The 26,111-nt window shown below is 31.4% G+C and overlaps 1 protein-coding gene across 3 annotated transcripts; it reads left to right on the top strand.

Moving 5' to 3' along the window:
* The first annotated feature begins 220 nt into the window (after positions 1–220).
* On the top strand, positions 221–25,379 carry LOC137931530 (fatty-acid amide hydrolase 2-B-like). Of its 3 annotated transcripts, XR_011109047.1 has the most exons (10): positions 11,283–11,630; positions 15,325–15,507; positions 16,423–16,642; positions 18,712–18,929; positions 19,538–19,667; positions 19,838–19,977; positions 20,495–20,635; positions 22,336–22,605; positions 23,054–25,126; positions 25,220–25,379. XR_011109047.1 is itself a non-coding variant. In XM_068774953.1 (9 exons), exons 2-9 carry the CDS (start codon positions 15,331–15,333, stop codon positions 23,375–23,377), a joined length of 1,620 nt encoding a protein of 539 aa, XP_068631054.1. In that variant the 5' UTR covers positions 221–295; positions 15,325–15,330; the 3' UTR covers positions 23,378–25,379. The 3 variants fall into 3 exon arrangements, 2 of the variants coding, with proteins under 2 accessions (XP_068631054.1, XP_068631053.1); XM_068774953.1 differs by lacking the exon at positions 11,283–11,630 and adding an exon at positions 221–295 and having other exon boundaries at positions 23,054–25,379; XM_068774952.1 differs by having other exon boundaries at positions 23,054–25,379.
* The last annotated feature ends 732 nt before the right edge of the window (positions 25,380–26,111 follow it).

Genomic DNA, 26,111 nt, shown 5'->3' with positions numbered 1-26,111 from the left:
TTGCGCATAGTATACGTTAATAATGAGAGTTAAATAAAATGACAGTTGCGTTTTTAAAGGTTTCTTATGAACTTAACTGTAAAGCTTAGTCTAGTGTTTGAATTTACTGTAGGCGTCGCTAGCGCGTCGTTTTGGCGCGAAGTCAAGTCTTCACCGCACCGGCGTCGGTGGCGCGCGTTTTCGTTTGTATTCCTTTACACGAAAACGACACATTCCTGCCCAAACATCCCTGCCAATAACACGTCCTCTGTTTTTAATTTTACCTATGAAAAAAGGAGAGGAAGACTTTTAAGTTGTGAGTAATAAATTTTACTTCAAATATTTTTAATACAAAATGTAATATTTAATTGTAAATTAAATAATATTTATTAATTATTATATATATTCCTTTATTATGATTTTTTTCATTTCATATAAAAATCGATCCAATGTATCAAATATAATAATTTAAAGCGATATATCTGGTAACACAATTAAGAATATTGACAATTTCCTTATTGATTTATGTTTTATATAAAATTGAAAGTGTCGTGTGTTAAAAATTGTTGTCATAATATTTATGTATATAATACATATAGTATCACAATACTATGTATATATCAACATTATTTAAATATAATTTATATAGTATTACATATATGTACACAACAATTTTATACAATATTACACCATCAACACTTACAAATATTTATTAACTATCAGGGTTAGAAAGAAAGTAATTAAGAAACAGAGCTGCGAAAACAAATCTTACTCTTATCAATAACTTTATAAAATTCGTATTAGTTTTGTCGTTTTTAATTAAACTATTGATTTGCGATTATAATATGAAACATCAGTTTAAAATTGAAATAGCACTTATAAGTATTTTGCAGTGTTTACAATTTCTTTACATGCATCTGAAACATTTTTTTGGTAAACACATAAGTTTTTTCTTATGGTGATTGTTCAGTACTACATCCAAATATATTTTCGAATGTTTATATTAAACTTTAATCTTTTAAATGTACATTAGTTGACATTTTTATTGAGTTTCACAGATCGAAAATATAAGTGAAGAGAGTATATAATAACCTTAGTAAGGTTTTTCGAATTGGCTAGTGCTTTTAGCAGCTTCACCCAATTTGAAGTGTGCTATTACTAGAGGCAGTAAACCTTAACTGTAACCAAGCTAGAGGGCTCCAGGTTAGTCGTAGTTGCCAAGCAACATGACGAAAGAGAAGAATCTTCGGTTTAAGTCATCACAAAAACATATTAACAATTTCTTCGTGGAGGTAATCGGAGAGAAAAACCTCTTCTCCATTGATTGTTATTGTAGGATTATCAGGATTATTATTAACTGGTAGTTTAAACTATTATCGAATTGAGTGACAGTTCGCCGCAGCAATCTTGAGGTTCTGGAGTGAAGACGAGGGACAGGCAAGCGCTGCGTAGGAGACGTCCTAAGTCGTCCAAAGGTGGTCAGACGACCTTGATAAGGTCGTCGCTTGATATTGGCCGCTTCTCACCGGTCCTGTTGGAAATCTATGAAATAGATATTTTGGAAGAGGTCGTCTCAGTTAGAGTCAACACGTCTCCAATACACAGTATATACCAGTACTATTGTAGTATTGATTTGAAGCGTGTCAAGTTAGTGCTACGTATATAACTTTTACGAAATTGTAATTGGTGAAGCTAAATTTCGCAAGTTTTCATAATACGAAACATTGGAATTAGACTAATATAATATGAACTCCTGTTTTATTCAGGTTACACAAAAAATATTTAATTACTGTATCCCTATATAGAGATAAAAAAATAAGTGCTGGTATTATCAAATTTTGTTAATTTCGTCGAAATTCCTATTGGTATTTGTTGGGTAGGCTTAGATAATCTATGTTCAACAGTGGGACAGCACACAGCTGAAATTATGATGGTCATTACTAAATTTGATCGTAAATGATGTAAAAAATTACATTTATCTATTAATTACATAAATAATTATTTCTCGTTTCATTAAAAACAATTTGTAATATCGGCAACGATAGGCCAAAATTTTACTTGTAACACGACGATATAGAGCTGTTTTTTCTCCATCGCACAAAGACATGCAAGTCGTACTAATAGTAAGATGGTATGTTTAATTACCCTAACAATTCCTCTGTTTAAGGCGCCTTTCAAAGCGGAACGTAGTTTCGCTCTACAGAAATAGGCTAGTGCTGTAGCAATCATCTAATAACCACTTTCAATAGACATGTAATCACTACGATTGATTCATTTTAAAAATTTTATAACGTATTTTACAAATATAGCGGAACTCAATACTATTGCTATTCGTCAATCATCGTGATTTTTAAACTAAAATCAATTTAGCGGCAGGCGAAGTAAGTATCTCTACAGTAATTTCTGACGTCAAACAATAGTGAGTAAACAACGATACATGCCGGTTTCAAGGGAGTATTTTAGGTGTCGTTTTCAATAGGATTTGGCTATACTTGAACGTAGCAATTATCTCTTAGTTTCGTTACATTTACGACACTTTGATTCAATACGTACAGTAATAATCAAATTTTATCAAAAAAATCAGAGATGTAGTTTACCAGTCAGTGAGCCGATGACTATGCTCCTTTAGGCCGCAAGCAAATGCTTTGTATGGAATAGAAAGTCTAAGTAGCGCGTATACCTCGACACAGTTGCTGTACAGCTGGTTTCTCTTTAATTTACGTTCGTCGATGCGATTAGTAATCCAGTACTGCTCGTCTTGTCGTAGGTCAGAGACTGTCAAACTTGTCACCCGAAAGAGCTATGTAAAAACATAATTGAAATGTATTGAAAAACCATATTAACACAATTAATTTTTGCTGCTACGGCATAAAAAATTTGTATACTAGATGGAAAAAAGTTGTTGATAACGAAGGTGAATATATTATTGATTAGAAATAAAAATTTGTTAAAAGTCGTAGTCGTGTGAATTTAATTTAAGAAAGCGACATTACTTTCCGGTCCCCTTATATATATATAGAGAGAGAAGAGCCTTATGACACCGGCAGCCATCTATTTTGTGCGCTGTTTTCCGCCTACTAGCACTACACCTTGCCGATCCGCTATGACATGTTGTTTGATATCGTTCTTCTAAGAATATCCTCTTTCTTCTCTTTTCTCTTGATCTCATAGAGACAACCCGAGCATAGCCCTCTTCATATTCTATTGACAATAAAATGACACATGTAAAAATCAAGTCAATCAGTCCTCAGATTAATTTGTAGTTGACAAAACACTGTTGACTGCGATTTCAATAAAAAAAAAAACATTTTGTGATTATTATTTTTTGTGGTCCTTGAAGACTATGAATCTTTTTACTTTTTGTGGATTGAAATTTGCGTAAGACGTTTTGATTAAAGAACAATGCCATCCGAATCGATTGCAAGTACGAATGACTACTTGAATACATTATAATAACGTAATTCGCCGCAATGCTTTACGTGTTTCGTAATTGTTTTTTATTGTATACGTTGAATTGATGGCCATTTTTACAGTAATCAATCGTTGTTGATTGTTGACGATTTTTATAGTAATCAAGTAGGGAATAAAGTGTATTTAGATCTTACATTATTTTATACCACATGGCAGGAGGGTAGTGATGAAGATTTATGCATCCTACTCGTAATGATAAGTGGCTGTATATTCTTTGTACATTTTCTTAACCGAAAGTGCTATAATTTTTGTATACACACACAAATACATTTCGGTGCGAAAGATCAAAGCTGAATCTTCGGCTTAGTTCGTTTTTTTTACGTGATCGCAATTAATAAATTGTCGGGGAACTATGCGATAGATACAACGCATTACAAATCAGACCTAAATATATTTTTATAAATATTACTCTTCTTCCCGATGTGCCAAATCAAATGCCTGGTAATATAAATACATAAATTACCCACTTTAAGTTTCCTCCTAATAGTTTCGGAGCTAGTCGTCACTTGGCAAATTTCCTTTATCTTCATTCATACTCTGAGAAATCTAAACGAGTTTTCCAGGGAGCATCGCAAACTTTCGTCCCCGCCTGATGGTTACTATTTTGCAACTTTGTCCTTTGCATCTTTTACATACTCTCTTGTCTACCGGTGCCGTTTAACATTGCGAATCATCACATAGACGCACATAATGCTTAAAATGCCCCATTATCAGTGTAACTATTTTCAATTAAAGTAACAATATTATCGCACAAACTTATCGAATAAAATTTGTCAGAACAAAAACTAAAATTATGCTGAATCTTTTTGGATAGGAAAAAAGCTTGACGGGCTACTAAACATAAAATTCTTTAATTTTAATTTCTTCAAAACCTTAATCTTTGATAGTACATAATACTGGTTACATATGACCAATACAGAATGGAAATATATTTTATAGTATATTTCGAAACTTCTATATAGGTATGAATTAATTTTTAAATACAAGAAAAAATAAATTAAAAAGTAAAGTAAATATGACCTGACCAGAGAATATTTCAAGCATGTTCAAATAAATCATTATATATAACGGCATGGCATAGCTTACTCAATACCATTTGTAATGCAAGGGCGTATCGGTTTCCCTCGGACTTGTGAACGCCAGGAAATGGTACGGGACAATTTAGTATAAGCTTTATTCCTTATAGACCCTCCACTCAAAATGCCCCGAATAAGCCTGACTCGAATCCGATGGATCCCACTATTCCTCCGTAAAATAAGTGCAATTTATCCGCGTTTTACAAAGTTTCACGGTGGCGTAAAAATGGGAAAGCGCTAAAAAAAGGTCGTATTAAAATGTATCAGGCGCGAGTTATTGTCTTTTGCATGCCTGGCATGGGGTGAAAAGGAGATTTTAGTCTAGCCGCGACGGACGTCAACAGTGATAGGCTCGCAGGCATAAAAGTAGATATATGCAAGAGATTCCATCGAAATTAGCATAAAAAAGTTTCCGTTTAAGCGTAGCGTTAAGTAATTCCGGTAAGATTAAATTAAAATTATACGATAAATCACAATACACACACGCATCACAAATGTACTCAAAGATATTAGCGCTTCGGTAATGTGTACATATCACGTTTTACTTGATATTAGCCGACAACCAGATTGCGTAGACACGTACTGGCCACGTTTAGAGAACGACAAGAATTTAAAAATAAGAGATAAGTGTTAAGTGTAATATAAAAACAGTTTTTCGTTTCGAAAAAAACATTGTTAATTGAACATAATGCACAATTTTTTTTTAAATTTTTGCATATTTTTACAATACAACCTTGGGTTTCACAATATAAATCCAGGAATAGTATATGCTATTTTAGAACAACTGATTTTTGATCAACTTATCGACCATACTGGAAATATTTTCAAATAAAACCACAGCGAGGGCGTTAAAGATTGGTCATTGTTAATTACGAAAAAAATTATGTTCTTCTGTTTGATTACAAAATGCCTGTAATGCAAATTTATGAGGTCGATGACTTACAAATGTTTATCAGTAATAATATATATAAATAATACTTAATAATATGAATAATGAACAGAGATAGATAGAGTATAATAATGAATTTGGTATTATAGTTATACTATAAAGTTTGAGCAATTTTTTTTTAACTTCACATTGCGCGAACTTCGTCAAAATTATTATATTTTTAAAATTTTATATTAGTAACAGTTTGATAGCAAAATTAAAATAAAAAATACATACGTAATCGCAATCATTTCTTAAACATTGCTATGGAAACACTGAACACAACGATTTGGTTTTAATGTATTGCAATTTAATATGCTTTATGTTAAAAGTATACGTAAATAAAAGCAGGTACCTAAATATATGCAAATAAGTAAACATTTACATAAATGTATTTATGTTTTTGAGTACATTACATATTTATGATGTTTTAAACTATCTAGTGCATTGTACACGTCGGCTACACGCTACTAGTCCTTCTCTACCGTCTCTGTACTATGGTTGTCTTTTAGAAATTGCTTTGAGTGATAAGACCGCCCGTTGTACTTTTTTAATTATTATAACTCTTTTTTTGTTCCTATTACGTGTACAATAAAGGGTATTTAATTAAAATAAATTCAATTTAGATATATTGATCAATTATTTACGATTAGATCTAATAATTTACGTTTAAATATCTTCATTTTTATTATCACCATCATATCAACCGATAGACGCTCAATGAAAGACATATACGTCCCCCAAAGAGCGCCACAATGATAGATCTTGCGCTGCCAACTTCCAGTGACTTCCCGCGACGTCAACTGTCGTCGGTGCACTTAATGGCGGGCCTCTATTCACATTTCGTTTACGGCCCAAAGACATCGCTCTTGTCATAGATAAACAATGCTACGAGCCACGTCGGCGACCTTGATTTCTTAGCGAACCTCCCTATTTCTGATTGGATCTCGCAGCGAGGCTCTGAACATAGCCCCATCCATTGCTCTCTGGGTAATCTTGAACCTTCTTATCAGGCTTATCGTAAGCAACAAAGTCTCGGATACAATGGTTAACCGGCAACGTACACTGGTTAAACACCTTTGTCTTCAGGCATAGTGTCTCGCTATAACTGCCGCTGTTTATTTTTTGGCTTACATTTGACAGCTATCGTTGTAGGTATGCGTGAGTAAGCTTGGCAACGAAGTACCTTGTGTAGCATCCTCTGCTGAACGTAGACCATCTTTTTAGATTTCCAATAAAATCGGTTGTAAACAACCTGCTGTATCTTCCAGCGAACTTAACAATGTCGCCTGTCCACCTTAAGGATGAAAGTACTGCGCTGAGCTTGTCAGAAAATAATGTTGTTTTAATGTAAAGTAAAAAAGTAAATTCTGTAATGTATAACGAAGATTTATTTATGTAGTTAGAAATGTCAAATTACTTAAAACATTCAATGACAGTCTTGTTAGAAGTCAATTAGATAAATAAAGTGTGTCACAGTGCATTCACTTTTCTCTATATATATAGCGCGGAAAGCGCTATCCTCGGGATATCACTATAAGATCGTATCACAATTGAGGAGATTTGTAAACGAAAGAAAGTAATTGACAGCCCAGTGGACAGGCATGTTGATAATGGGTAGATTACATAGCACATAGAAAGGATGGCCGCATGGACCTTAAGGTCGTGAAGTGAAGACCACGGGCGCCGCAGGGCGTTTACCCGTAAGGTGAACAAACGGCCTTGTAAGGTCGTCGGACATCGGATGTAAGCCGCTTCCAAGCTGTCCACAATAGAAATCTATAGGGAAGATCTTTGTTCAGCAGTGGACATCCTATTAAAATAATGAAAATGACAACCCTTATACTTATATTTCAAAATAAGTTTTACTACGATTAAAATATAAATAAAATTGTCAGACTACACATTAATTTGTGCATATTGTACTTTAACACATTTTATTATTATTAATACATCTTTACATTAAACAACAAAATACAATGTCGAAAGTTTAATTCTTTTTTCAAATATATCATAAAACAATAAATTATAAGTAGATACATTTTACAGTTAGTAACATTTTCCAACTATACGTTGAATACTTTTGAATTTATTGAAGCGATATTTAAAAAATATCACAATGAATGTTAATATTTTTAATCATATTACCTTATACTGTAGCTCAGAATTGTACAAGCAACATTTAGATGATTATAAGGTATCAAGTCTTTTATCAGGTTTAATTATAATTAATGCAGCGGCCTAGGATCAATTACAATTGAATTTTCTTTTATCAAACAAACATATAAATTTAAGTATAAAAGCAATATTTATAGAAAATATTTATTTGTTCACTTTTTATACAAAGTGTAAAGGTGAACATAATTCAGTATGCATTCTTTGCCAGTTAACCTTTTAGAAGGTGCAAAGGGTGTAATGAGGGTAGATGATATAATTAACAAATAATGATATAACAAAAGAAAAGAAGTAAAACAAAGATTATCAAATAAAAAGGTTTATAAAGACATTGATTTATTTACTCTACGTTTACTGAAAATTATAATAAATTAATTATTGGCATACAAATATAATAAATATATTTAAGAGTAATCATAGTTTTCCTCCTGTTATTTTGACTGTATCAATACAGGGTGTGGCAAAATTCGGATTTCAAATTCAAATTTTTCTTTAAACATAAGGCGAAGGAGCAAGAAATGGGCAGAGCTTGGTTTGCTATTCGTGCGTTTTTTTTAGTCGTGATGTTGCATAAGACGAGAGAACAACGCACATTCTCTAACGAAGCCTATTTAAAAAGGGCAGTTATTAGTATGCAATTTCGCAGCGACAGTTTTACTCTCGATACAATAATCAACGGTTACGTGATTCTCTAAGTGAAGATCTGATTGGTTCGTGGGTACCGAGGTTCCAAGCAACAGGTTCAACACGTCTACTCAGCTTGTCAAGCACCAACATTCGTATGGTATAAACAGATATTAAGTTAGTTTAGTTTTGTGTAAATAAATCAGATTTTCAAGAAAATAAGAATTGAGTTGTCAAAGAGTTTAATAAATTAGCATAACAATCAACTAAACCCTAAATTAATTTTAATATCAGCTCTAATATCAGAAATATAACACTTTTATTATAAATTTATGTGATATGGCCTAAGAAATCTTTAATTAGTATCACTTCAACCGTAAATCCTAACATTGGTCAAACGATGTCGAGTTACGAAAAACATCAACAAGCAATAGACGAGTTGCGATAGGAGCCAACGTTCGAGCAAGCGAGCTGTGTCGGTAAAGAAACGGTGACCAGTGGTGCAAGACTAACTTAACTATAGACAAACTTGTTTTTAAGGCTGTCACAATTTCCCAGGAACAATTCGATTTTGTGTTATAGTTATATTTGTCTCTTACTCCCATCTAACGTAGTTTTACTACTTAACTACGAACTACTACTCTAAATTGAACACTATTATTAGAAAAGATTGTGAAATTTATCCAGGTCTTATGCGTCTAACAAAAGATGTTAAAAAACTGCTAGGTTTTGTTTTTTAGATTAATTCTATTATTAATCAATTATAAGACATTTTAAATAAAAAATGTTTGAATGATCAATCTGTGTTGTATAGTACACTAAAAATATAAGCAAGAATTTTAATTAAAAATTCTTGCTTACTTCTTGATTGGTCAATAACCCACTAGACATCAGATATCAAAAACTAGTTGTTTAGATTTTATTATAACTTAGCACCTTTTCTTTATTATATGCACATTATCAGGACATGTCAAAATATCGAAATTTATGAATTTGTAAATTGTCCAGAAAACATTATACGAAACAGTCCTAAAAGTGTACCTACCTATATCTTTGATAAATCAGAACATTTTTATAATTGTCTTTTGCAGAGCATCACTTTTTAACATCGTCAAAATATTCTTCAAAAGTTATATAAAAATATTAATAATTACTTCAAATCGTTATTGTAAAAGATTTAAAAAATGTTTTTATCTTGGTTATTTTAGTTAAAAATAAAACGATGCAATGATCTTCACAATTTTAATTTCAAATTTGGACAATGTTTGTTAAAATATGTTAAATAGTATTCAATGCACTCTGCTTACCACAGCCACCCCTGTTAGAGGAGTTTGTGCAATAAACTCAATCCGTACAAACGCTGCGTAACATCTATTTGAGTATTAAATTAGATCTAGGTAGTACGCAGGGCAGGTAACATTCTTATTTATCTACCATTTTACACATATTTACCGTTATTCTTAACTTTCTAAAGAATACGCTCCTTATCTTTAACATTTTTTTCATCTTTAATCAATATACGCTGTAATGTACCTGCTATGGCAAAGTTCTAAATGAATATCTTTATTTTTATTTCCACAGTTTGTACTTCTGTTTGATGTGTAAAAACTAAAAGTAATATATGTCTATGACTTCCATTTTTCTATTTCAAATTTATATAAAGCATATTTTAAAAGCGCGACGTATATTTGACTATCGTAAATAAAGTGCAAGTGTAAAAAGGTTTCTTTTTAATTTTAAGTATCTAAAAATTACATTCATCATCCCAAGACATTGATATTTAAAAAAAAAAACATTTTAGTGTGATTAGTAGATGCTATTACAACCACGCGATTTTCGTGACAAAATTCAAATTAATTTATAAGTTTAATAATATACATACTTTTCATTCAACAAAATCTTAAAAAAGTCAGACAAATTGAGTAATTATTCAAAGAATAATAATAAGGATAATTTATTATACTTTTTAAAACAATATAATAAGATTAAAAAAAATTTATACTTAAATACGTAAAAATCTACCAATAATAAATGATATGATATGATGTATTACGGAACTTGCATAGTTATAAATTCATATCTATTACTGTCTAATATTATTTTCAACATTTTTTTTACAGAAAAACGAATCATAAATGAAAATACATAGTTAGAAGAGATCGAAGTTAAATGATACTGTGAAAAAATATGCAACTTTCAAATATGTTTTTTTATCATTATCGGCTGATAGTCGTAAACTTCAAGGCATAGAAGATATGACATAGTATATAGGCCTCCTACAAAGATCGCCGTAATGTCCGGTTTTAATATAAACAAATAAACCCTCACCACTGTCCTTAATATTTCGAAATTATTTTAAAACGCATAATCAGGAGTTCATTGACAGTAAGCACAAAGATAACCAAACGAATTTTTTAAGTAAAGTAAATAAACAGCATACTTGGTTTAAGATTACTAGTTATTAATTTCTTTCTTTGTCTTTTTTTGGTACCTTTTATAAACAAATAAATTAATATACAAGTATAAAAATATAAAGTACACCATTGTTACGACTGCATATTAAACGTCTGCATTGATTTACAGTGGAAACATGTCTGTGCCAATGACGTGCTATGATTAAATACCTCGCAATTAAAAAAGGAAGTGACCTGGAACTCAATTTGCTCATATATACATATATGCTTGATTCGTTAGAGAAAACAAACATTCAGAACACCACTGGACAGTTTACCGTTGTGATTTCCTGTCTATCTAGTCTGATCCCTGATAAGGAGACCTCTTCGTCCGTCTAGATTATATTGCGTCTATTAATTACAGGAATCCTATTCTATCTAAGCATATGTGTTCTAACAGTTATAATTTTTTTTGCGTATAACTTTTTAAGCAATTAGCTGTCTTAACAAGTAGCGCAAATAGTTGAATTTGTATTAACAAGTCACAGTAACAGCTGTTTGTGGGTACAATGATGAATAATATGCTCCACGTCAGTCCCGATAATAATATATGCCGCCGTCTTTGTGATCGTTTGTCTTTGTGTGTAATTAAATCATTGTACATCGCAGTCAACTCGAGCCGCTTAGCCTAATGTCTCGATACGTTATCGATGAGTTTACTACAACTTGTAATTTTATCAGAGAATCATGAGAAACTCAATAGTAAACGTGTGTGTTGCGTTTTTTAATGCAGGCGTAAATGTTATAACGCGAATTATATTAATAATTCTGAGCGCGAGTGTATATCAAAGTTTCGTTATTGCAGAAGTGTTAATGAACAATTATATCCTGTGGTACCCGCCATGTCTATCGAAGGCGAATGTAAAATTACAAAGCTTACTATATAACTTTGTTAATGTTTACTTTGCCATAGCCGCAAGAAAGGTATTGATGTTTTATCCTAGAACTATTATCATTGTGCTTTATTTTTATTTACTTGTTAACCAAAGAGTTATGAAAGGATAGGGAATGAATGATGTATATACTACATATTCATAAAGATTCTCAATAGTGTCAAAAAGTATAAGGTAAATTAGTATAACAGTGTTTACATTTTTCTTCAATTTCAATAACGTTTAAATTAGGAATATTTCATACAATCCTGAGGCTTTGTTGGACACTCCTGTCTTTTTATTCATGATCTATTTTAATTTCATTGTGCGATAAACATGTAAAAATGTTATTTTTTTGAAAAATCGTATAAGCGCCCAACAACAACCCAACAACAATTAGCGTGTAATTATAAAAAGAATATTAATTATTGTTACAAAAATTATCGATTACCATGTTACTAATTAATTAAGATTTATTTTACACTGTTATAGAATAAATCGAATATGTAACCATTATTATACGCTATTATGTCGCCTCTCTAGTAAGCATTAAGGAAAGTCGTCAGATCTTCTATGACGATAAAACCCAAGAAATGAAGGGCATAGTACAAATAACTTAAATTAAATAGAAAAGGAAAAAAAGTGATAGTAAATATGATAATTTTAAAAGACTAAAATTAAACTGTGATAAAGATAACTTGAAAATAAAAAAAAATAAATGTTAATCTAAGGCAAATAAATGTAAAAAGTATAAATAAACAAAAAATGAACGAAAGTGTAAAGGTAGGATCTTGAAAAGGAGGCGATGGAAGTGAGCGATTGTACAAAGAAAAAGCAAGAAAGGAAATTCAAGATATTGCAAGGGTAAAAAGAGAAATGAGTTGTCAATATTAGGATAGGTCACTCGATTTTGATCAAAATCAAATAAAATCATAACGTTCTTAAGGTACCGGTTTAAAGTGTCTTATTTATAACTTACCAATAATATTGTCTCATAAATCAAAGTCTAGACGAAATTGAGTGATAAAGTAGGCAAAGAAAAGTACACCTGGGAAATTTGGTTAACACGGTCGTACAATCAGGATATTTTACGAAATTCCACAAACAAGCAGTTTAAGGGGGCTTTTCATAAAAAAGTTTCATTTTTGCTGTATTGATAAAATTAAGACAAAAAATTTTTTTGCCTATTTATAAGTAATACGGATGGATTTTATGAAATTTTAACCACATAAGACAGTACAGGCCACGCGATGCGGGCATGGGACAGCTAATATTTATATATAAATACTTATTCATAATTATTAACATAAATATGTTTATATTCAAAATATTTACGCATTTATTGTTTATATCATATCTAAAATTGATAAATACTTTACCTTCCCTATAACTCACATCACTAAACCGTCATCGAAGCTTAAAATAGATATAACCCATGTAAAATTTTCATTACGGAGTATAAAAACTATATTTAATGTGGTCACAAATTAAACCTTTCAAAAAGACACTAAAATTATATAAGAAGGAAAAGTAAGAATAAACTACTTTATGTATCGTTTATATACAAAATGACTCTCTTTTACACATCTTTTGCATTAACCAGTGGTGCACGAATTATTTCTAGTAGTATCGAAGTATCGGTGAGGGTTTTTTACTAAAACTATCGAAAGACTTTAATCCGTGAGTTCAGGTGGATACTTTTAACAGTCAGCTTCACACGTGATGAGCCGCCAATTTATTTATTTTTTCTTCAAGACTTGCATTATTCGTACTTTGTGAGTAGATGGTGAATTCTGCTGTAATATACAAATATTGGTGACAGGCAAGTGATGGGAGCAGTGGTAGCCCAGCGAAAGAGACTGGACTTAGACTAGACTTACGACCGTAGTATGGTTATATGAAATTGCCACTGCTTACAAGCAAGTTTCTAGGGAATTAGCAACAGCGTCCGCTGCGTACCATAATACCACACTACGATCGCCAACCCACCTGTCAAGCGTGGCGATTATGGTATATCCTCCCATAGATATCTTTGAGAGAGGCCTAAGCTTTGCAGTAGGCGTCTATGGGCTGAAACAACTATGAAACAAGTATTAAAAATAATATTGACAAACTTTATATTCGTAACGTTAACGTTAATAAAGTATCAGGTAGAATATTTTAACTACTTCTTATGAGATATTATTGTGGCTAGTTTTTTTTTAATTTTGATTCATATTACTGAGCGTTAATATGGTTTTATTCACAGAGCATTTAAAAATATTAAAACCAAAAGAAGCAAAAAGCCGTGCCAGATATGAACACAATTTATCACTTTTGTTAGCTCTTGTTTTTAATTATCTGTTCATAATCATTTAACTTAAGATAGTTCGAAGGATTTATTTGCGTTTGTACTTTACGATATTTGAAGTATAAAAAAATATTCTAGGCAAAGATCCGGTTCTGAACAAATATGCAAATCTTGTTACTCGCCATGAAGAGGGCATAAACGCTTCGACAAATAGGGTAATTGCTTACTAAGCTAATATGACATACTAATAAAGTTGCTAATATTAATGAAAAATAATAATCACTATAGGATTTTAACCTAAAATTAATCGCTATGATTTTAATAGGACATGTTTTCTACGTAGTATTTGTATTTAAACGAAACACACGTCTTCCACGTATGTGACATTTACAATGCGACAAATAAACATAATTAAAAGTCAAAGGATAACTGAGACCAGGGTAAAATTTGCCAAGTACCGGTTACTTTTATGTATTATAAAGGATTTATTGCAAAATAGTGTTGTACTTGCGCTTGCCAGAAAACTCATTTATAGTCCATACATGTGTCTAATAAGGAACTGAACGTCCTTTATACTAAGCAATCTACTGGTGGTAATTAACAAAATGATTATTTTTCGTCTCACCGGTAAAGATGACTTACACCTATCGCCACGTATCAGACTATTCCCTATTAACGACAGAAGCATTATTGGAGTTTCTTCCGTCGTTCCTTTCCCCAGCGCCAACGATCACCGAAGTGATAGTAATGTTAAATTAAAATCCTACAAAAAACGACCTTATATGCTAAGCCAAATACGAGTGACAGTCGAAGTGGTCTCTAGGAGTCCTTCGCACCTTGTACACCATGGAACGCCTGTTTAAGCAACATAACAACTTGGAGGTCTACTTATTCGATGTAATAAATAATGTAACGATTTCAAGATTTTCTAAGAGAGCCTTATATATAGTTATTTTTTTTAAATTCATTGTTTTGGATTAAAGCTAAGCGCCTTTACCACTCTTCATCCTCAAACTTGGTGAACAGTATTTGTCTATGACAAAATAAAGTGATAGACTCAGTAAGGCGGTCACCTGATGGAAAGTGACACACGATTTATATATATAAAGATATGTATATGTGTATATACAAATACATACATACATATACATGTATGATTACTGTTAAATTGCGATTCAATAATAATTGAAAATCATTAATTAATTTTAAAGCTATTTGCATCGCAACCCTCTATTTTAGTTTTGTATAATTTAATAATGTTTGTTTCTGTGGAAATAAAAAATTGTTATTTTAAAAGTCTCATTACAATTTTATTAATATTTCTATTCTTTAAAAAAGTGAAGAATGTAGTCCGGAATATTAGAGGTAAATCTCTAGGTTATTAAATATATTGATTCGATATTAAAGGCTTATCTAAGCCAACGATTATAACATAATATTTTATTTTTTGTTTCAGACAGTCATGATGCCATGGTTACTTAGACGTTTTCTACGGTTTCTTGTGTCACTGCTGGCTCTTATAGTGATACCAATTACTTGGATTGTAAACAAAAGAAGAAATGGATCATGTCCACCGCCCACAAATCCATTACTTTTCAAATCCGCCACTTCACTGTCTAAAATGATAAGAAACAGACAAGTGAGCTAAAATATTTCCTGTATTTTAATACATATTTCATTCTACGGTACATCGAGAATTTTCTACAATATACATAGTATTTAATGTCGAATGCACATGATAAGTTTTACCTTGCGTAGGGCAAAATCATTGGTGACAGACAGTTGTGTTTCAATTTAAACACGGGCTGTTGTAAATGACATTACAAAGTTAACTGGATGTGTCATCTTATTTAAACGAGCTCAAATTACGTTTGCAATTGCATAGATTTTGTATCGTTCCAGATTATAATAACATAGTAATAATAATTATCAGGAAAACATAATGTTGAACACGTGTCTGCTGTGCCATGAAAACACGCATTGCGTGCGTATCTTTATGTTTCTTTATTTAATTTGTAAACTGTCCTTATATATTGTCACATGTTTAACTACCTATAATACTAAGGCATTTTTTTCCAGAATAAATAAGCTTAATTTAAGTCAAAATTTAATTCAAAATGTCCACCTCTGTTTTTGATTAAAGAACCAATAATGTATACAACAAAATATTATAATCGCGAAAGGCAATCAAATAAGTAATAATTGCGATATCATCAATAGAAAAAATCAACAGCTCAATAATAGGTATTTCAGTCTGTAAAAAGCAGGTTATCTGCGTTTTATTTTATCATATCTTGAATCACGTTTAAAAAAAAATAGTTCTTGTTATTAATATTGACGACAAAAAATGGTCACAATCTTATTTTAGAAACTATTTATCTTGAATATTACTTTAATCAAATACTTGTTTAAAAAAAACTATATATAAAAAAAACTTCCCCATCAACGCTATAAAGTGAAATAATATGAAGACTTTTATTGAAACTTAATAAAAGTGTAGAAATAAATGACTACTCACAAAAATTATTAAGTAATTTGTCATGTATATTTTCAGCTTAAATCAGAGCAACTGGTAATGGCTTACATCGAAAGGTGTAGAGAAGTAAACCATTTTTTGAATGCAATCGTTGAACCACGATACGAATTGGCTTTGAGAGATGCACGGCTTGTAGACAAAATGCTTGAAGCCTATACTGGATCTACAGAAACTTTGGCGGCTAATTATCCTCTCCTGGGCTTACCCATAACAGTCAAAGAAAGTATTGCAGTCGAAGGTAAAATTTACAATATGCTTTTTATTGACTACTAAGGTTTCTAAGATATCTATATTATCATCGTCATCATTTTAGCCATAGGACGTTCATTACTGGATATAAGCTTCCCCTATAGACTTACAATAGAACTAAGTGTAATGCGGCACGCACGCGTCCGCTATTTTCTGGTGACATTAACTAAGTCATCTGTCCAACTTGTGAGCAGATGACCATCGCTACACTCCAGTCTAGGCGTTTACACTGCGCGCAGAACAGATGATCGCTGGGCTACACCACCTCCCCCTATCCTTATTAGAAAACATAAGTAAACAACCTTTTAAATTATTTGATTAATCGTATAAAATATAAAATACAACAATATTAAAAAAAAATGTCGAGGAAATAAAAACGCACAGTTCATTCAAAACATACTTTTATACTCTACCAAAAAAGTTGTTCAAATTCAAACCTCAAGAACAAGCACAATAAATATAAAGTATATTTAAAATTTAGAAAGATTTAGACGCCAAGCAAGGTTTTAAATAAATTAATAACAACAAGGATTACAGAGTGTAATCAATATATAGAAAAATTCTATTGAAAGGAAAATAATCATTAATACAACTTTCCAAAGATTCTTCAAATAAAATTTTAAAGAAAGACATATTATATTATTATAAAAAAGAGATTATATATGATTTAAGAAATATGTATGATACAAGAAATATTATATATATTTATAACTTAATAGACAACATGTACTAGAGCTTTACCTCCTCTGAGAAAAAGGTGGTTTAACATTTTTATGTCTTTTACGCGTGAAGAAGGATAGGGCTTCCGCTCTACAGCAAAAGTTACGCTCTTCTCGTAACGATACCGTAATATCTAACCGTTAAAAACAACTCATCGACCCGTGGTTCGGCCCTTTCGAGCAACCTCGAATCGAAATGCTGAAAAGTAGTAAAAAGTAGCTCTTATATCAAAGACCCGCCCAAACGAGAGCATGGCGGCATCCTTATCCCCGAACCTAAGCTCCAAAGAAACAGTCCACCTAATTCAACAGACAGACAGACGCAATATGTATGTGTCTTTAACGGTTGTTCTTTTAGATAGATCACAAGAAATAAAACATATTAAACAAAAACATCAATAGAACTGACTACACGAACTTATTTCGACAAAACTAGGCTATTAGCGTCGACTTTAACAGAAACAACAGAAAGAAGACACGAAGAAACACGGCAATGATAGCAGCATAAACCCTGGTTTCCAGATCAAAAAATATATACCTTCGACATGTTTTTTACTGCAATTATATTGTTAATAGTAATTTAACAATGTAAGACAAATATATATTCGTATTAATTAAATTATAGAGCGTGTCTATACACGCAATTACTATTAATTGAAATAACAATCGTCAAGTGATGCGATAATTAATTAGTTATATCGCATTTTCCTTTCAATAACACGTAGAAAGTCGTCAGAAGTTAATTACAAATTATTGTGTTGTTTATTGCGATTAATTATGTTATTCATCAAATGTAAATGATCTCATTATTAAGTTTTATTATGAAATAAAATACTTTATAGAATACGATGCTTGCATTCCACGTTTTATTTTTTTTTAATTTGAAGGTGCGTTATTTTTAACACAGAATATCGTATTAACACAAAAAGCACAATTGATGCTAAACATGGCATTTTAAGATTTTAACGACAAAGCGTAACGGAAGTCTCTAATTTGTGAACAATAAGCAATGACTAAAATGTAGTATACAACAAAAACAAAATAACAAGTTCTAGTAACAACCTATTATGTGAGCACAGCCAAAACATGATTATTTATAATCAAACTAAAAGTCTAAAAGAGTGGTATTCGAAACTAGCAATCTTTTTATTTACATACATACATACGAAGACTTGATTTTCAATTATTATGTATTTGTATGAAAATAACATTTTTGTTATCTAGACTAAAAATATTCATCAATATGAAATGTATTAAAGCCAATACTTCGCCCTACTGTCCTAATTTCAGATATTTATCTATAATTTATGTAATCCATAAATATGTTTTCTATTTTCAGGTATGAGTAATGATGCGGGCACTGTGTATGACTACAGGAATCCAGCTAAGAAAGACGCCGAGATCGTCAAATTACTCAAAGCAGCTGGTGCTATTCCCATAGCAGTGACAAATACACCACAACTCTGTATGAACTGGGAGACTTACAACAACGTATCAGGATTGACACTTAATCCATATAATTTAAAATGTACAACTGGTGGATCTTCGGGTGGTGAAGTGAGTTACAGTAAAAAATTTAAAAACATGTAAAATATATTTAAGCATCAAATGATTCCGATATCATAAATCTGAAGGTGACAATAAAACTTCATTCAAATCTTCACTTTATGGCTTTACAAGGACGTTTCCGCTGACAAACGCCATCTGTCGACCTAGTGCTTTATTCATTATATAGAGTGCAAAATTAATTTGTTAAAGTACAAATTACCTATTATATAGAGTGGTATTATCTGCTATTTATTTAATAAAGTGGTGTTCTCTATAAATTCATGCTTCAATTATTATTATGATCATGTCAATCGATAGACGCCCATTGTAAGGCATAGGCTTCCCCCAAAGATCACCACTATGACCGGTCACGCGCTTCCCACATCCAACGACTTCCTGCGACCTTGATTACGTTGTCGGTCGACACATCGCAATACTAATATATACATACATACATACATATATATATGTATATATATATATATATATATATGTATGTTATTGTCCCCTATATTTACACTAAAAACATGTTGCGTCTGACACCATTCATCATTCGTTTCTTTCTACTTACTTTAGGGAAAGTTCTAAACTTTTTTTCAATATATTTTTTCTTCCAGGTGGCACTCATTTCATCAGCGGCGTCTATTATCGGAGTAGGTTCTGACATTGCGGGATCATTACGACTTCCTCCGATGTTTACAGGAATCTTTGGTCATAAACCTACGCCAAGATATCTGTCAATAGAAGGTAACAAATTACTGTATTTTGGCTACCTAGTTCTTCAACTTATGAAGTAATAATCAGCTTAAATTTAATTAGATGAATTGCGCTCATCTATAAGAGAAAGAAATCACCAAACATTTACCCGTATAACAAAAATTTAAAACTGTATTTAATTAGTATATTTCTATTTAAAGGGCATATGCCTGATTGTCTGGATCCCACGTTTGAGGAATATTTCGCACTTGGTCCAATAACAAGATATGCTGAAGATCTGCCTTTAGTTTTAAAAGTTTTGAAACAAGTCAACTCTCCTGAAATTCCTTTTGATAAGCCCGTAAGTAATATATTTACATCCTTAACCGTTTCCAGTTTATTGAAAGAAAATCTAGAATAACCGTTCAAAAAAAATCTGACCTTAAACAGGGGCAGTTTATAGAATCTCATATATAGAAATTTATAAAGAACTATTGAATATCAACTATGGAATAATCTAATTGTATTCATCCAGTACCATCGACATCATTTCAGCTATAGCTAGACACAGGCCCATCCGATAGATTACGAATGGGATCGGCAGTAAATAGCATGAGTCCAACTTTATGTGGTGTGCCCACAGCCAATTGAACTTGACAACCCGCTAGGCTAAGTCGGTTAGTTTCGTTCGTCTACGGAACTCCTCATTCTTGATCCGATCTCGTAAAGAAATCCCATTAATTATGATATTTAATTAAAATTTTATAATCAGAATTTTATATGCTATTAAAATAAGAATCGTTGCACAATAAATTATTCATTATTTTATTTAAGCTACTTACAAATCTATGTCTTCAATATATTTGAAAATATTACAGATCGAATTCAAGAAAATTAAGTTTTACTACATGGAAGGAGAAGGAAGTGATGTCACAGACAAAATAGGTCCAGAAATCAAAAAAGCAATGGACAAAGCCAGAAGCTACATAAAACATACATACAACATTGAAGTTGAAGAGGTAATAATTTTTAATTACATGCCATATAATGACATGTACAATGTATGTACGGTATTCCTAAATGTGTGATTAGAGATTTTTGAATTATTTCATATGAAATTAAAATCATCTTTACAAAAATAATTCATAAATACAAAATTTTATATAATTGACGTCAATTATGTTGACAGTTCATCTAGTGGTCGTAATTTGACTTTAATCAACTGTCTGACCATAATGATATTCAAACAATAATCATCACGAGAAACGTTGTACATAATATTGTAATGTAAATTTGAAGAGTTGAATTATTTTTAGTTATTTCAGATAAAAAATACGAATACATGGTTTGGGAAGTATAAATAAACCACATTTAAAATTACAAACATTATGGTTATTATTATAATTTCTGCAGATCATTGAGAAACCTATTGTTTGTGCCATGCAGAACCGTATAAAAAGCATGCTATAAAAACTGCGTTTAATCATATTGAAATGTACATTTTAAGACGTCAATAGAGTTAGCTTTTTGCAATTACGTTGCAGTTTATCATGAGTTTTAGTGACGTCGTTTCTTTAGCTGTGGACGCTCGGGACTATAGTCAGATACACATTATAACAATATTATATATACATATATTTATATACATAATAAATATTTTATATATATACATATATGTTATATGAATGTACATAAATATGTATAAAAACATTTAAATACCTTCGTAAGCAAAAAAATTAAAAATAAAATGTGAAACGAATAAAAACTCGCACAAAGAAGACTGAAGAAAAATGTTTTAGGGTAATCTGTATTATATTGAGCAATGTTAGTCCGTGATCGATAATGACTGAGACTTCTGATTGTAGGTCGCGAATCTTATATTATTGACACTGCGTATTAATTATATGGGTTTGCTCTGGTCACAAAGAAATTTCCAGAGGATGGGCAGCAGCTTCCTCTGCGTTCCATAATACTAAACTGCGATCGCCAATTCGCCTGCCAAGCAAAGCGATTATGGCATATCTTTCCATTAATATCGTAGGCAGAGGCCTATGCCCTACAGTGGACATCTATAGGCTGAAACGACGACAGCGACGATGAATCTGTATCAAAATTTAATAACTATATATGTTGATTAAATCAAAAAGTATATCGCTATTGTCTGTCTACATATGTAAAAACTCGCACGAGGTCTAAATATTGGACATCCTCTATATAAGGTTCTGTAAAATTGTTATTGCCGTATTTTTTTTAAAAAATGTGTAACTGCTAGTATTAAAACTTATAACACTTACTTATACTTATATATTACTAACTACTTATCATATGCCTGCCCTTCGCAGTATATACACCAATGTCAGCCTAAAAAACTATTTCAAAAAGTTCTAACTTCTAACATCAGTTTAAGTTTCCTGCGTACAAATCGATAATAAAAGGTACTTCACAGTTATAAAATTCTTTTGAGAAATTTAGCCATTTACTTACATTTACTTAATCTATATCACTTGCTAGGAAACATCTCTATGGTTCGCTTCGGCGTATCTAGTAAATGTATGCAATTATTTTACGTAGGTATGCTATGTTTTGTATTTCTGAGTTATTCATGTGAATATATGGCTAATAGTTAGGTGAAAACTTTTTTTTACATTTAATTGAGCTAGGTATTAATGTTTACAATTGAATAAAAATATAACAATTGTATTCTGTATTAAATTTACAGCTGAAAATAAAAGACATAGAACATATGTGGGAGATAAGTCTTAGAGTTCTATTTAAAATAGACCATGTACGGAATATTTATACCGATCCAGAAAGACGAGAGTTCTGGATATCAACGTGGCCGGAAGTCGTAAAGAAATTATTAGGATTTTCGAGACACAACTTCACGTGTGTTGCTTACGGTCCGGCGAAGAAATTCTTTGACGCCTTACCCACTGAATGTTACAAGAAATTGGTGGCATTGTTTGAGAGAATTAAAAATGATTTTCAAGTAAGTGTCACTTTTTAATAATACAATGTCCTGGTATGTAAATTTTAAGACATTCTCATTAAATCGCTTTGATAATACCTGAAGCAAAATTACCTGCAATAACCTTGATTATTGATATTATACACAGATGAAGTTAACATCAAACAATAAAACAACGAGACAAATATTTATTCTTTCTCTATTAGAAATTAAGTAGCTACTAGAAGTCGAGATATTAACATGATATGCCTTGAAATATGTATTTATACATAGTGTTATTGATCTATCTGGAAAAATCTGACAAGAAACTGAGTAATTACTCTTTAAACGACAATTCACAAATTTTGAATAAATCTTCAATTTTCACGTGAAAATCAACATGATACTTTATGAATATAAAAATAATAATGTAATTTATTGGTAAATATTTCCTAAACATAATCTTTGAATTTTAAACATTTCTTTACAGGAATCGCTGTCTGATAATGCAGTTTTGTTCTACCCTACGTTTCCCGGTCCAGCCCATGTGCATTACAGGATATTCTACAAATTTTTAAATTTTGGATACTTAACAATTTTTAACGCATTAGGATTACCAGTTACCGCGTGTCCCTTAGGCTTCAGTGAAAATGGGATGCCTGTTGGAATGCAGATCGTTGCAAATAAACACAATGATCATTTAACCATTGCTGTCGCCCAAGAGTTCGAGAAAGCCTTCGGTGGCTGGGTACCTCCAAATACATCGATAGAAACAGTACAAAAGTATAAAAACCTGGATAACCATCAGATATGAACGGCAATAATTATGATGGAATTAATTGCCAGTTAATTTAATTTATAAAACATTTTTTTTTAAACATTAAGGATTCCTTAACGGATAAAAATTGTACCTGCGCTCAAGGAATAATATGGAATAAATAAGTCGGGCTTTTACGAAAGTAAAATATAAATGTTAAAATGAATAATCTATCTTAGCAAGTTATTGATCGTGTTAAATATTTCGGATTATGGTTTGAGTGAAATCTGAGATGTGGTAAACATGCTAACAAGGTTAAGGTAAAATATCTAGATGGGGTGCCCATTCTTTGCATCTACGACATATTTTTATATCAAATGCACAGAATAAATTTCACTACGAAAGTTTCCCATATGGTAATAGTTGAGTACACCCTTATCAAAACTAAATATAGTACCGAATATTTACCTAGGAATAATCGGAGGATTTACAAAATGCATACCTTTTTATACTTTGTAATCAGAACTAAAGCTACAACCACTGTCTATAAGAAGAAAATACCTAGCAGGGAAATTTCGCCTTGAAGATAGATCTTTTATTTTTGATTCTCTACTAAATTGTTTGGATGAACTTTCTGTTTTCAGTAATTCTTTAATTTGGAGACGTAAAAAGAAACCGCTATTGTTACTGACGTACAGTGGTACAAATCGATACCTATACACTGCAGTACACAATTAGAAATTTTTGGCCTAGATACATGGGTCACTAATATAGAGTTGTCTCAAAATCCCTAAGATAATATGTGTGCGGTCGATAAAGCGAAATGAAAATATAACAATATACAACTCCAATTAATATGGCATAATATGATACAAAATTATTATAACGAATATTATGTATTGTTTACGGAAGGAAAACTAGTAGCACAGCGTCTAAACTAGTAAACTAATGAATCCATCAAAGTCCGTATTGAAAGTAATATTTCCGTTATTTACACAGAAATTATTGCTATTTTAGAAGCTCTTTCTTATATTCAAAGTAAAAATTTAAATATATTTGGAATAGCTACAGATCCTAAAATTACCCATTTGATTCATTGCAATATTAGAGGCGTTCTATTGGGATATGCTATTACGATGCTATGGTTAAACTCATAGCCGTGAATAAAAATTTTGTGATACAGTGAGTACCTTCAAATGTTGGAAGAGCAGGAAATGTGGAAGTTGATCGACTTGTAGGAAGCAGTTAGCGACGAAGACAGGTATAACTGTTCACTAAAACAAAAAAAGATTGTTACAAGACATGGGATGAGTACTATGATAAAAGATACTTCGTAAAAAGCATGTGTTATGAAACGATACAACCGTGCCTGCCTTAGTCGCTATGGTTTGAGGAACACATATCACTCAGCAGAAATTATTTTCATTGCCGACAAAAAACATCTGATTATACTCCATTAAATAGCATTGTCTTCATGATGAAAAAAGTTACCTTGCCCAACTGTATAATTTGCAATGTAGTGGAAGATACCTACAATATTGTTATGAAATGTGCAAAAACTGTGGATTTACTAACGAAACCAATGCTATACTGATGCACCAATGTACGGAAGAAGAATTTTTGGTGGTTACAGATAAATAATTTTATTTTTGTAAATATTATATGTAATTGAACTTAAATTATGGGACATGGTCAAAACCCCTAATTAATAAACAAATCAAATTAAAAAGGACTCGTGCTTACAACTTTGTTGTTAAAAAAATAACCCACGAAATATAAAACATTGTATTTTCAAAATAATAAGACGTAAGTTTTTAAATCTCACCTTTTGTTAATGTAATATTTGCTCAGAACATTTTGTAAGCATTAATGTTTTTCATTAATTGAATGAATTTGCAGCTCAAAGTGTCTCGGATGGTTAACAATGTTACAAAGACAACTTCCTTTTAGTTTTTTTAAAACGGTACATGAATCTCATAGATTAGAGTTTATAGTCAACTTTATGTATGCAAAAGTTTATTTAGTACTTTGCAAATACTCAACATAATAAAATGCTGAAGAAACCTATTTTTTCTTTCTTTTTGTATATTCATCCTCCTATGTATTTATGTATATTTATTACATACACACACATACATATACTATATACATGTACGTTTGTGTAATAAAAATATATTTATGTTAATAAATAATGTATAAAAGATTACAACGTATAAAATATTAGATCTGTACAATTAAACCTGTTTCATAAAAAATAAATAAATGCAAAATCGGTTTTTCAACAAGAATACCAAAAGGCGACTTAAAACTTAATCATATTACAAACGTTACAAAGAAATTGGTTTCAAAAGCAGATCTTTAAAGTACCAGTGTAACTGGAAAAACTTAAAAAATATTAAAACATTGTAAAATTGTAAGCGAAAAAAAACTATTTGAATATAAAGGGTAGAAAAAGAAACGCATTAACTATAAATACACATGTCTGAGGAGATAGGAGACACACCTCCAAAGAAAGACACCTCCACAGGAAAACACCTCCAAAGAAACTTCACAGTATAGTAGTCGTGTGTGCCAACTTCTTACTCATCCTATAGAGAAACGGAGATGGTTGTATGAAGGTCTTGAAATTCCACAGCGCATTCCTTAAAATGAATCCTAAAAAAAATTGACAGGTTCGCTACTCGCCGGTTGTGTGATAGCCTTAGACAAGGTAGTTTCCATACTTGACCGTCAGGGTCAGAGTAAACTCCATGTGCTCAAGGTAGTCTGCCAAAAGTACAGAAACACTTCG

Source organism: Battus philenor, unplaced genomic scaffold, assembly GCF_028537555.1.
Source record: "Battus philenor isolate CCGP_79_NKW_IND1 unplaced genomic scaffold, ilBatPhil1.0.hap1 SCAF_8, whole genome shotgun sequence".
Taxonomy (NCBI): domain Eukaryota; kingdom Metazoa; phylum Arthropoda; class Insecta; order Lepidoptera; family Papilionidae; genus Battus; species Battus philenor.
This window is presented reverse-complemented; position numbering and strand designations above follow the sequence as displayed.